The sequence below is a fragment of the Fukomys damarensis genome, unplaced genomic scaffold (assembly GCF_012274545.1).
Source record: "Fukomys damarensis isolate Sample0158 unplaced genomic scaffold, DMR_v1.0_HiC HiC_scaffold_38, whole genome shotgun sequence".
Lineage (NCBI taxonomy): Eukaryota > Metazoa > Chordata > Mammalia > Rodentia > Bathyergidae > Fukomys > Fukomys damarensis.
In genome coordinates this window covers 47,068,106-47,082,006 of record NW_022900950.1, presented here as the reverse complement: position 1 = coordinate 47,082,006, position 13,901 = coordinate 47,068,106, and the positions used below count along the sequence as shown (strand labels likewise).

Genomic DNA, 13,901 nt, shown 5'->3' with positions numbered 1-13,901 from the left:
ATATATATATCCTGTATATATTTTCCTTTTTAGGTCTAAAGTTCTGAAGATGCTGCTCAGTTGAGAAGTCCCTGGGTTCAATCCCCAGTACTGGGGAGGGAAAAAAAAATCCAGAAAAGCAGCAAGTGGGAGGGGAGCAAGCAGTTTTATCAGCTTGGTACTAAACGCTTTTACCACTGTTATTTTATTTAACTTCCTATCAACCCTTTGAGATCCGTGAAATAAGGGAGTCAAAAACAATACTGTAACGGGCCAGGGATTTAGCTCAGTGGTTTGGTGGCCTGCCTTGCAAGCGCAAAGACCCGAGTTTAATCCCTGGTACGGAAAAAAAACAAACAAAACAAAACAAAAAAACAACAATACTGTAAGATTCCACTTATATGAGAGGCATCTAAAGTAGACTGACAGAACAGTGATGGTTACCAGAGACTAGGGAAAGGAGGAGAGTTGTTTAAAGGACAGTTTCATCTTTGCAAGATGCAAAAGTTCTGGAGATTTTAATATACTCAATGTGAATACACTAAAAAATACAATATTTAACATGGGGAATATACTTAAAACTACCTAACTTAAAAACGGTGGTAAACTGAATGTGCATTTTACCACAATTTAAAAAGTTATTGTAGACACAAGTTTGAAACCCTTTCCCCTACTCACTTCCTATATTTTATGTAGCAGATACCATCAGATGTGTTTTATTGCTAGTCTCTTGCCACTAGAAAGCTCCACAAATCCAAAGGTTGTGACTAGCTTGTAACTCTTTCATCTGTGAAAGTTTGGCATACATCAATTGCCCATTTAAGTATCTGCTGAAGGCATATGGCCAATCTTGCAGCCTAAGCTGTGCAACTTAGAAAACTGAGGTTCATTCCTTTTATGTAGTCAAAGTATTCTCAACTTCATTTTATCCACCAATTTTCTTACATCCTTTAGCAACCACCCTGCCCTCCCTTTCCGAGAAAAATAGAAACCAAATGTATAAATGATTTTTCTTCATGTTCTGCCTCTGCTCTACAGTCCTTTCTATTCATTTCTACCTTCACACTGACCCAGCTCTCATTTAAATTGACCTCATTTCAGCGACCTCCCGGATCGCTAAACACAAAGTGAAGTTCATGCCCTTACCTTGTATGACTGCCCAGCAGCAAGGGCGCTCAAATCTCAGCTGAGAAAGCACACAGGGTTTCTTCCTGTCATTAACCCATTTCTTCAGTTTCTTTTCCAAGTTTGTCCTCCACTACACACCAATAAATGTTGGAACTCTACAACCTACTCCAAACATCACACCTGGACAGTCATCCTCACCTCCTACTTAATAACCATCCAAACAGGCAGAGGACTGAAATCTCATCTTGACCCCTTCTCTGGCCCAGGACTCTCCTTCAAGCTCCAAGGACCCTCCCTACTAGACAGCCATTCGGATGTCTCAACACAAACCACTGCACTCAGCACCCATACTTCACGTCAGATTCTCTTCCCATCTCCTGTTGCTTTCATTTACTCAGGTGATGTAACCTAGAAACCTAGAATCATCCTTGATACTTCCCTCTCCCCACGGCCAACAGCTCAGCATCACCAAATGCAGTGTTTTAGCAGCTGAATATCTTTCATCTACGTACTTCATGGACCAAAAGCTTTAGTGCAAGACCATCTCTTGCTTTGGTGTTTTACACTAAGGGAACCAGTGATCTCTCACTAAACCAAAGGGCATTTCCGACCAACTAATGCTCATTTTAGGTATGGACACTTTTTTTTTTTTTGGTACCAGGGATCGAACTCAGGTCCTTGTGCTTACAAGGCAGGAGCTGAACCACTGAGCTAAATCTCTGGCCCAAATGCTCCTTATTTTAAAAATCACTACTCTTAATAGTTCTGTTGCTCTTAGAATGCAAACATCCTTTTTACAACTCACCAGACTATGGGGGTTAACCTTTCCAGTCCCTCCCTGCCCCCATTATACAATAATATAATATAATAGACTTTTATTTGCTTTTATGCCCTTGCACTGTCTGCCGTGGTACTTCCCACATGGCCTTTACACTGTCAGAAAGTGTTTTCAGTCTGCACGAGTAACTGGGTTTTTTTGCCACAATCAGCTGAGTCATTTGGGGAAATTTTAACTTCCCTACTTATTGACAAACCTTCACTTGAGATGTTGGAAGGACTGACTGGCATTTGTGTGATTGATGCTCCTAACAGTGGCTAGCACTTGGTAAGGGCTCCCCCATCAGCCTGATTATCACTTTCCTCGAAGCCAATTCCTTCTATTATTTATTGTGTATCATTGGATATTTTTCTTAATATGTATCATAAATATTATTTTACTTGCTGTTCTTTTGACCTTTTAAAAAGTATCCTGTTCCCCAACAGTATCCTGCATGAGACAGGGAGCTCAAATACATGTTTCTAAAGGCTCAAAGTGCTGATTCATAGAAGTCTAAAGATACTGAAAGACTATGTACAGATAACAGCCAGGCATGGTGGAGCATGCCTGCAATCCCAGCTCTCAGAGAAGCTCAGGTAGGAGGATCACAAGTTCAAGCCCATCCTAGGCAGTGCAGCACATCAGTGAGACCATATCTCAAAAAAACAAAACACCAAAACAGGCCTTGAGTTCAATCCCACCACCAAAAACAAAAAATGAAAAGAAAGCGGAGATGGTTACTTTATCATAATGCTAATTATGAAGCCTTCCACAATAGAAATATACTGGGCTGGGGATTTAGCTCAGTGGCACCACGCCTGCCCTGCAAGTACAAGGTCCTGAGTTTGATCTCTGGTACCGGGAAGGAAAAAAAAAAAGAAGAAATATGGAGTAACTGAAAGCTTTCCACGTTAGAATTAAACATCCATATAATAGAATGTTCCCATTCAACTGTACCCAGAAATTAGTTGCACCATTCTTTATTGCTGGGATACATGGAGTGTAATAAGCTGATGAAAACCAGGTCCAGCAAAGATTTTGTAACCAAGATGCAAGACACATTGGGTACTCTGGCTAAAGAAAGGAGCTCATAACTGACCAGCTTTTATTTTTTTTTGCTATCTGGGAATAACAAAAACTTAGTCCCAATGAAAATGATTAATTTAATTTATATCATGTAAAGGTACAAGATCCCAGTAATGAATGTAACTGTACTGCCTACCTAGAATATACCAATAAATTACATTAAAAAAATAATTTATATCAATGGGACATTGAAGGGGGGGATTTTTTTTGTTCAGGATTAAAACACAACTTTAGAGCAACTAAAGCTAGTGAATAAAGTAAAACAAGCTCCCTTTGAGTATTTCACTTGCTTCTTAAATTTTTCTGACCTCTATTCCATTAAATGGCTTGCCTCAAAATATCTGACTTTATCTTTAAAACATTATGTAAAATGTGTACCTTCCTCTATACCACTTAGGTTTAGTTACCTTAAAACTGTTTAACTTACCATCTAGTAAAATTGCTGCTCTATGAACATGTACCTTGTTTATCTTATGGCTTAATATATTTTGTGGCATAAGGTCTGATGTATTTTTGGGTACAATCTGAGGAAAGAGAAGTACTCAAAAAGGTGGGTGGTAATCTGTTAGGGTAGGGAAGAGGTCAATGTAGATGAAATCCCCAGCTGGGAACCCTTGCTTTACGCCATGGCTCAGCCACAGTTCCCCTGCCTTCCACTTCCTTTTCTTTTTCTTTGTGTGGTGATGGGAAGTAATCCAGGTCCTTGCCTATGCGAGACAAGTGTTCTACCACTCAGCTATACCTTAATCATTTAATAATAAACTTGTAAGTTTCCTATGGTAGCCAGACTCTCACAAGGCTTCAAGAAGTGATTTTTCAATGCTATAATTTCCTAGTACAATCCCTGCTTTCCCCATAGAACTTAAAGATCTTCAACTAAGTGAAAAACACTGCTAGAGGGTAGTGTTGAAAAGATTTGGGTAATCAATACATTTAATTGTTTTATACAACCTTGCTTTTTTAGCCACAGGATACATTTAAGAGGGTGACTACTTCCTATTCCCATTTCTAGCCACTAAACTGCAATAAACGAGGCAGATTATACCTTACAGTTCCCATAGATAGGTGATTTGGGAAACAAGATATGGTCTGTGATTTCCTAACTCAGAATGAAGGTACATTTTTGTTTCCTGTTTAGATTATGCATCTAAGGTAAATCTGGGTTTATTCAACAACAAAGTCATGATTTAGGCTCCTTCATTTGAGCAGTTTCTACAGGACTGGATTTAGGCTAATGGTTCCTAACAAGATTTTGGCCCCTAAGAGTCATATGAAAATGTTTTAAAGACTTTTTTCATTGTGTTCACTAGGGGAGGAGCATGAGGTGCCACTAACTGAGATGTTGCTAAACATCCCACAGTGCATAGGACAAATACCACACAAGAAATAATTATCTAGACTAAAATGTCAATAGCGCAGTATTTGAGAAACCCAATACAAGCCAAGGTTAGTCGAGTTATTTCTTGAGCAAATAAATTGTAGAAACAAGTTGCATTCCTACATTCTTTCCCCCAAATACTTTCTCTTGACATAGATAGATATGAGAGGGAGAGAGGGAGGGAGAAGAGGGAAAGAAGGAAGGAGAGAGGGAAAGATCCTTTTAAGCTTTAGACAAGTTAAGTGGAAGGTACATATCTTTGGGTCATATAGCTTAAGACTCATAGCTTAATATACAGAATTTATAATAATTATATTCTATTCCACAAAGATTTAAATACCCCAGAGTTCAACGAAGTTAAAAAAAAAAACAATCGTTAGACAACTGACATTCATGAATGCTAGTTGTCTTATTTACCAGAAATGATAAAATAATCCCCTGCAAAGGATGCCCCTTCTGAAGGAAATGATAGCAAGATTATATGAATACTATCACATTTATTTACTTATACACTGACCTTTTTCAAAAATAATTTGAAGTGGCATTATACAAAAATAATATTTCTATACTGAAAAGTTTGGCTGCTCTTTTTAAAAATTAATCCAATATTTCATTTAAAGCCACAACTTCTACCTAATAGGTTAAAACTTTCACGTTTACTTCAATTACTATTTTCTACGTTACAAGTTACATGGTTTCAAGGGTTAGTCAGGCCTTAGTTTGCTTTGTTTCACAAAAGCCACACTCATAGCATCTTCTCACATAGGTGGTCTTTTTCTAAGTTACAGTGTTTAAATCTGTGATAAACAAAGGGAGGACCTTGTAATGAATGGAATGATACAGCTGCAAGCTGAGGAACACCAAGGGTTGCCAGCCACCACCAGAAGCTAGGCAGAGGATTTGTTCCAGGCCTGGAGAGCATGGCCCAGGAGTTCTAGATCCCAAAATTGTATAATAATTTATATTGTTTGAAATCACTTGGTTTGTGGTGCTTTGTCATGGCAACTTAGGAAATGTAGATGATGGTACTTTTGTCCCAAAATGCTCTCTAGCAGTTATTGGTCATTGTTGTTAGAGCTGGAAATAGATTTCATGATTTACCCCTTATTGCTAAGTAAATAATACCATACACAACAGAAAACAAGGGTAAGCAGTTATTCTCAGAAATAAGTCTTTGAATGTTTTATCATATTTGATAGCAGCTTTTTTTTTATTGGTTACAAAACCTAAGCCCATATACAAAATTAGGAACACGTTTAAGATGCCTCTTTTGAAAGAAGGTTTTAGTCTTTTCCAAATGAGTTTTAAAAAAAATAAAACAATGCAATTTTTAAACACTGTTTTGAAAACTTAAAAGTGCAGCAATATACTTAAGTTTCCTTTACTTATGAAATGGTGCAATTCCAATTAAAAACTGGCAAGGTCACAACAAATTGAATCAAGCAAATGCATACATATGTCTGCATTACTTGATGCTAATGTTCACTTGAATGTTAGTTTTCACTTAAAACATGAGAGGAAATAGGAATCATCACAGTAGAGGCCCAATTTTAATCTGAATGTGTGCAAAATTTCTAAAGGTAACTGTCAGTTAAGTATGGAGAGTCTAGAAGAAAGGAAACGGAATGGGGGACAATTCACAACATCAAGAAGATTTGGACTTTAAGGGTTTCACCGAAGTGTGACCTTAATTTGCTTTGTTATTCTTAGTTTTAGTGAACACCACACAGTTGCAAAAATCTAGACGGTAGTGCCTGAACAGGATGCAGTTACCATATGAAGCTTTAACTCAAAATTTGGATAAAGAAAAAAAGGCACAATGAACTTCAACTCAATTTTATGTGCACAAGAGTTGAAAAATCTGAGCCACCTTAAAGAGAAATTGATTCTAAAATTTATAAAACCTATAAATAATCAGAGGCCAAACCACTATATTAAAACAGATTCTCTAGCAAGTAAAAATCTTGCAGTTTAAACATACGCTTGTATCCACTTTAGATACAAGACAAAATTCACTCTTTAAAGTGGCTCTACCTTGGCAGATACATATACTTGTAATGAATGCACACCTGCTATGTGTTGTTGATCAGTGAAAACACCCCAGCTGATTTGTAAAGCTTTGATGGAATCTGTCTCATCTTCATCACAGTAAATACACCCCCATCAGATAACTAAATTAGTTTAGATTTTTCTATCCCTTCACATCAACACACTGGGAAAGTATACCCAGTAAATAAGAGCAACAAAACCATTTCTGTAACAGCAAAATTATTGTTTAAAAATTTTTAAATCCATATTTGTTCATTAATATCTGGGTCAGACATTTACCAAAAGCATTGGCTTTCCAAAGTAATGCCAGATTTTGCAGAATTATTTAAAAGATCACTGCAAATCGGGTTTTGTTAAATTACCAGATTATTCCTCTACACAGATCCCTGTTTGAATCTTTTAATATGTGCCAATGCTTTTAGAGTAGGATCTGAAGTAACTTTCCCAATATTCAATGAATTTTCACAACCCTTCAAAAAATTGCTGGTTTGTTGCCAACCACATTATCAAAAGCACTGGTTACTAGAAAAAAATATTTTAAGACTAAATTACAGTAAACATGAAAGCTCCACAGTTTAAACCCAATATAAATCAACCATATCCAATTATCAAATTAAAACAAAAAATATTAACTCCTGAAAGCTGAAAGCAAGACTTTTAACGTCACCAATGAATATTTTAGATCTCTGCAGTTTTTGTTTGCTTTTTAAAAGTACTTTTTGTTTTTTTGTTTTTGCATTTCCTTTGTAGTCAGGGACTCTTGCTTTCAACTGAAACAGAAGTTCAAGTCTGTAACAGGTTGCAGCTCAGGTAAAATACCATGCACAGCATCTGATTACTTCAAAACAGCAGGAACACACAGGCTGAAGTGAGTGGTCAAATAGGGCTTGCTGTTCTTAAAAATTAGGTATAACGGTGAAAGCATTACCATCCATATCTAAAGTTCTTCCTCCAACCCTGGCTTCTGAGGCAGATAATAACCACATCAATTACTGGTATATGAAGAAGTATTTTTTTTTAACTTATTTGTTTAATTGATAACCAAGTTTCTGGTTTTAAGTTGCTTTTTTTGAGTCAGTTCCACCAATGAAAATCATTTGGCTTGTACTTTAAAATCTATTCTTCCAAGTAAAGAGTATGAAAATATGTTTGTGGAGGACAATGATGGAGGCTCAGATCAGACTGCACCTCTTTAGTCTTCCAATGTGAAGATGCATCATACCAAAGTGTTTTGATCCACAATGCACCATTTCCCAAAGGAATATCAATGGGTAGCGGACAGGCCACCGCTATGGAATATCCTAAACTGGAGACTGCAGTTGTCAGCCACGTGGCACCAGGGAATGGAAAAACAGGGTAGTTGAGACTGTTGAGGAGAATTCTAAAACAGTTTAGGAAATCATGCATATGCATTTACAGTCCATGTGAGAGTGACTTTTGGCAACTGCAAAGTGACTGAGACATGGCTTGCTTAGAAGCATTAAAACGAAGAGGCATGTATGTTTTGGAGCCTTTTGTTGCTGTTGTTTTCTTTTCATTTGGGAGCCATCTGGTGGTGCTTCATATTGAATGTGAGGAAGATGCTGCAATCAATTAATCTTAAAAATTAAATTCTTTTGTTTGAAGGTTGGCTGTTGGGTCAAAATTGTAAGTACCTCCTTGTGTTGCTTCAGGAATGAGGCTAGGATCTTCATCGATCTATTAAAAAAGCAAGGAAAAAGCCTATATGTTTAATACTGTAATTATGGTATAAGCTGAATTAATTTTTACCTCCTTAGGAGAGAATTCTGTATGAATAATCACTTAAACACCAAAACAAACAAACAAACAAAAAACCAAAAAAAAAAAGTCCCTTTAAGTTCCTGTATATGTAGATTTATTTAAACTATCTAAGCATACATCATTTCTGTAATTACTATTTATTCCCAGTTAATAGGTTACAAATGCAACAAGAATTAACAACTTAAAACTGTATCTTATAATGAAGTTTTGTTTGTTTGTTTGTTTTTTGAGACAGGGTTTCACTATGTAGTTGAGACTGACCTGGAACTCACTATGTAGCCCAGGCTGGTCTCGAACTCACAGCGATCCTCCTGCCTCAGCCTCCTGAGTGCTGGGATTATAGGCATGCGCCACCACGCCTGGCTTATAATGAAGTTTTGTACAAAGTATTTGAGAAATTATTGATGGAGTAGCTAATACAAATATACACTTGAGAAATATTAATGATAAAAGGAAAATTTTTAGTGAATTCATACTGTTTTAATGTATATGCAAACACACCATATTTAAAATATACTTACATCTTCACCAGAGAAATATTGATCTATGATTTCAAATGCTAATTTATATATATCTTCATTTTCATGTTGCTGCAAAACTTCAATTTTCTCCAAACCTGATTAAAAAAAAAAAATCAAGATAATTAAGGAGATGGTCATCGAAAGTGTGTTTTTGTTTTAAAGAAAAGGTTTATTTTAGCTCAGTTTGTAGAGGTTTCAGTTCATAGTTGGCAGGTTAGAAGTGTGCACATTCTAACTGTGGGAAAATCCTAGGAATTTCAGAACACCCTACCCTGCAAACATGAGAGTCTAAAGAAACTTATAAACCGTAGTCAGCACTGTAATAATTTCTTCTTCCTTAAAGCCTTTAAATTACTGGTCTTTGAGGTAGGCAACCTAAATACAGCTCAACATTCCATTAAACAGATTAAAAAACTGTTGCACAGAGACAGAAAGGATTTATTTCAAGTTACAGGGCAAGTTAGTGACAGTACTAGATCTGTAATCGCTCCAGACTGTTTCAATCTACTCAGACTCTCTCATAGAGTAGGTCTTTTTTTTTTTTTGGTACCAGGATCAAACTTGGTCCTTGTACTTGTGAGGCAGTCACCAGAACCACTGAACTAAATCAATCCCTAGCCCACATAGTAGTTTTCTAAAAATCTTTGTTTTCTGTTATTTTATAAAACTACAAAAATGTTTTTACTTATATTTGTATTATTAATTGATATAAACAGACAATGAAGTTTTAAATTTGAAAAACTTAAAAAAGTGAATAGCGTTATGTCCTATAGTCGTACTAAACCTGGATAAGCAATTTTTCAGAACAGTAATCAGAGAATACCTTCATTTGTATTTTCAATATATTTACTCCATGTATCAGCTGCATGAATTTATAAATTTAAAACCTTAACGATATTCTTCCTTGAAATATCTTTTTTAGCTGGGGATTTAGCTCAGCAGTTCGGTGGCCTGCCTTGCACGCACCAGGACCCGAGTTCAATCCCTGCTACCAAAAAAAAAACAAAAAAAACTTTTTTGACTGTTATGGTGAAACAGTTGCATTCTTTCCTTACTGCATGCGTTCCACCATAATGCCATCTGCCATGAGGCCTAACCGAGGATGAACAAATGGAGCCACCCTGTCTTGGACTTTCAGCTTCTAAAACAGTGAGTTAAATAAACCTCTTTTCTTTGCAAGTACCCAGCCTCAGGTATTTTGTTGTAGCCCTGGAGAATGGACCTAATGCAAAGAATATTAGTGTTTCCTAAAAAGCAATGCCAATCAGTCATCAAGGGTGTGATTTGATCACCATCTCAATCTCAGTCTCAATATCAGAAACTAATGATCTCTGGAGAATCCTTCAGGAATGCTAATATAGCAAATAAAGAACAGCAATATATTTTGATCATTCAACAACACTATATTCCCTAGTGATTTTCTAATATACTACCTTTAAAGGAATATTTTAGAGTTTCAGTGTTCAACTACTAGAATTTCTTCGATCCATTCTTACCTCCACATTCTTCTATTATTTCAGCTATTGTGCTTGCTTCATCACCAGCCATAATCAGAATGTTTTTTAGACCATCTAGAACCACCTGAACCACTTGAGAATCTTTTACTGACAGTAAATTACAAAAAGGTGGTATTACATTCTGTTGTACAAGGTATTCAACCTAGACAAAGAAGAAATATTTATATCTTTTACTCAAAAAGAATACAGTACAGATGAAAAACAATCAGCAACTCCTAAAATTAAGAAACTACGTACTGTCCAAAAGCAACAAGACTTATACTTTTTTTTCAAACTCACCTGATCTTTTCTGCCACTTATTGTTAAATTGCTAATTGCCCAAGCAGCTTCTTTTTGTGTTCCAAAGTCTCCCTGAAAAGGCACAAAATGAATCTTTTCAACAATGTCTTAGTTATAATAGATTAGAAGAAATGATGAGCTCATTCTCTGACTGACCTTAGCAAGCTGATGAATAATCATAGGGATTAATCCAGCATCTATTACAGCTTGAACTTGTTGCTGGTTGCCTGCTGTTATGTTGGAAAGGAACCATACTGCTTCCTGTAATTGGACAAAATACAGGGCACAGCTTTATTTGAAAAAGTGTATCTTTTAGTATTTGTATACTTTTACATATTTAAATACATTTTATATATACGGTATCAAAATTACTTGAGTTACGTTAAAAATGATTACATCTAAAAAATGACTCAGTTGTCTAAGATCTCCCATTTAAAATAAGTTATCCAGAAACTTTCATCCATAAAAATCTGTGTCTCATCCACCAGACATTTACTCACTCAGTAATACAATAGCCTACCAAGCTACACATTATTCTAGGCCAGTAATAATGAACCTTTTTAGAGCTTTCAATGATAGAAAGAGCTCACTGTACACATGAGCCATACGTTTGCCACCAGTGTTCTAGGCAATGGTTATATACTGGTGAACAAAACAGACTGAAATCTTCATTCATGCAGCTTACATTTCTGTGTATCAGTTCTGCTGAGTTTCGGAGTATGTTGTTAAAACTATTAACAGTAGTTAGACAAACTGTTTTACTTTAAAAACAGCTATTCACAAGATACAGTATTAAGTATTCCACAGAAATTGAGCATCTAACTAGAGTAGGATGGGTCTATATAACAAATACTGTATTAGTGTAACATTAAAGGATTTATAAGGCACAAATATTATTGTCAAATGTGTATCTTTTATGTCTTCCTCAAGTGAAAGAGTTAACTGTAACTATTCTACCATTCAGCTGTGGTAAGATGTTAACAACTGGTGAATTTGTGCTTAAAGTATATGAGTATTCTCCTTCCCTCCACTTCCTCTCTTCTCCTTTTTTCAGTACTGGGGACTGAATCCAGGGCCTTCACATTGAGCTCTTTCCCTCCGTTTTTTATTTTGAGACAGGATCTCATTAAGCTGCTAAGTTGCTCAGAGTCTTAGTTTCCTAGAGTGCTGGAATTACAGGCATGTATCACTACTTTCCTTGTAAGTTTTATAGGTTTGAACTTTTGAGGGGGTGGGTACTGGGGATCGAACTCAGGACCTTGCATTTATGAGGCAGGCACAATGCCGCTGAGCTAAATCCCCAGCCCTGAACATTTTAAAATTAAAATGCTAAGGGGGAAAAAATCAAGTTGGTAAATTTTACCTGCAGGATCTCACAATGGTCTCAAGATGTAAGTAACAAATGCTCAAGATGAAAAACTTTTCAAGTAAGTTCCAGCTTGCTGACCCCCGAGTATATAACTGTATGAACCTTTTCCTTCCATGATGCCTTCACTGAAGAGCATATTGTATCACAGGCCAGACTGTCTTTATATACCCCTGTTTGGCTTTTTTATTTCTCAGTTTTTTCCAATTATGGAATATACTCAGCCATAAAAATCACCAATACTATTAAAGATTTCTTCAGTAAATATAACTGAGAGTCTCTGGTTTTTCTGTATTTGCTGCATATTTACCCATAAAATACAACTTTTAAAAATATACTGTTCTAGGGCTGGGGATTTAGCTCAGTGGTTCAGTGGCCTGATTTTAAGTGCAAGGACCCGAGTTCAATCCCCAGTACAAAAAAAAAACCCAAAAAACAAAAAACAAAAAAAAACACTGTTCTATGAGAATCCAAATCAAATTATAGTCAACCAGTTATATAAACATTTATGACAAAAGAAATGATCGATTCTGCTATGTCTGAGAAAGGCAGCATTTTAAGCAGTTAAAATTGCATTAGAAATGCAAATTAAAACCATAAGGAGATACCACTTCACACTTCCTAGGATGCCTGTAATAATTTTTTTAATGGAAAACAAATGCTGGTGAAATATGGGGAAACTGAAAATTTATATATCGCTGATGGGAATCTAAAATGGTATAACCATCTTGGAAAACATTTTAATAGTTCCTCAAAAAGCTGTATCACAGGATTACCATGACCCAGGATTTCCTAGTTACATATCCAGGAAATCAAAGCAAAGATTCATACAACCATTTATTATACATGATAACCAAAGATTGAAAACAAGTCAATCAATAGGTGAGTGTATAAACAAATTTGGAACACATATACAACAGGGTATTTACTCAGCCATCATAAAGAATGAACTTCTGATAAATACTGCTAAATGGATAAACCTTGAAAACTTTTTATGTGAGATATACTAGATAGAAAAAGTTTTAAGTACTTAATTACAGACTGTACAACTAACAATAAATTTGTGTTTTAAGCTTGAAATCTTACAAAGAATAATTTATATAATTCTGGAATTTAGGTACTCCATTTTAGGGTCCACTCTATTTCTATAGCAGATAAACTTATGATCTATTTGCTTAAAAAGATACTATCCAGTCAAGTACGAGGCTTTAATGTACTTTCAGTAGTGGCTACTAATTTAATGATCAGTGATTTGTTCAATCTATAAAAATGCATGTAATCTAAAATATGTTTAAATCCTGTGATAATCAGCACTTACAGGAAACAATTAAAAGTTAAAACAAAAAATATAGATTGCCTTAAAACATATTCAAACATGTAGCAATAGAAACAACAGGACAGTTAAAAATGAGATATATTAAGAGAAAGAAATATAATGGGTGAGGACTTTACACATGCCTTACCTTATTTATCTTCTCTTTTGGGTGTGATAAAAGATTTGGGAAGTGTGACAAGACATCACAATTGAGGACAACCTGGGTCTGCTCATCTGTGCCAGTCACTATGTTGCCTACAGCTCTGAGTGCTGCAGTCTGGGACAAAATTTTAGAAGTTATTTATCATGAAATTGATTCTGTATTTTTAATAATCCTGAAAAATGTAAAAATGTAAGGAAGAACTGATTAATATTTATTTCATCCTTACACAAAACAATAAGCAGAATGAGCAATTCTGAAATTTAAGCAATAGTTTGAAAAAAATGGAAATTTATGGAAAACTGTCAGAAAAAGATTAAGCCACCCCCACCCCAACTTAGTACCTTGTGCTTACCAGAGAGATGTAGTAATGCTGAGCTACATCCCTGGCCAGAAAAAAGACTTTCAAAAAAAGAAAACTAGGGACAGGGATGTAGCTCAGCGGTTCAGTGGCCTGCCTTGCAAGCCCAGGGACCCAAGTTCAATCCCCTACCCCTACCAAAAAAAAAAAAAAAAAAAAAAAA

The 13,901-nt window shown here is 35.8% G+C and overlaps 1 protein-coding gene across 3 annotated transcripts in view; it reads right to left on the bottom strand.

Moving 5' to 3' along the window:
* Positions 1–4,972: 4,972 nt before the first annotated feature.
* Positions 4,973–13,901, bottom strand: part of Kpna3 (karyopherin subunit alpha 3) — a 59,708-nt gene continuing 50,779 nt past the window's right edge. For all 3 annotated transcript variants that reach the window (XM_010636965.3, XM_010636966.3, XM_010636964.3), the window contains exons 12-17: positions 13,366–13,494; positions 10,693–10,797; positions 10,537–10,608; positions 10,237–10,399; positions 8,741–8,835; positions 4,973–8,135 (exon numbers count right to left, since the gene is read on the bottom strand). In XM_010636965.3, the coding sequence (XP_010635267.1) occupies positions 8,037–8,135; positions 8,741–8,835; positions 10,237–10,399; positions 10,537–10,608; positions 10,693–10,797; positions 13,366–13,494 (663 nt within the window). In that variant the 3' untranslated portion in view covers positions 4,973–8,036. The remainder of the gene's footprint in view (positions 8,136–8,740; positions 8,836–10,236; positions 10,400–10,536; positions 10,609–10,692; positions 10,798–13,365; positions 13,495–13,901) is intronic.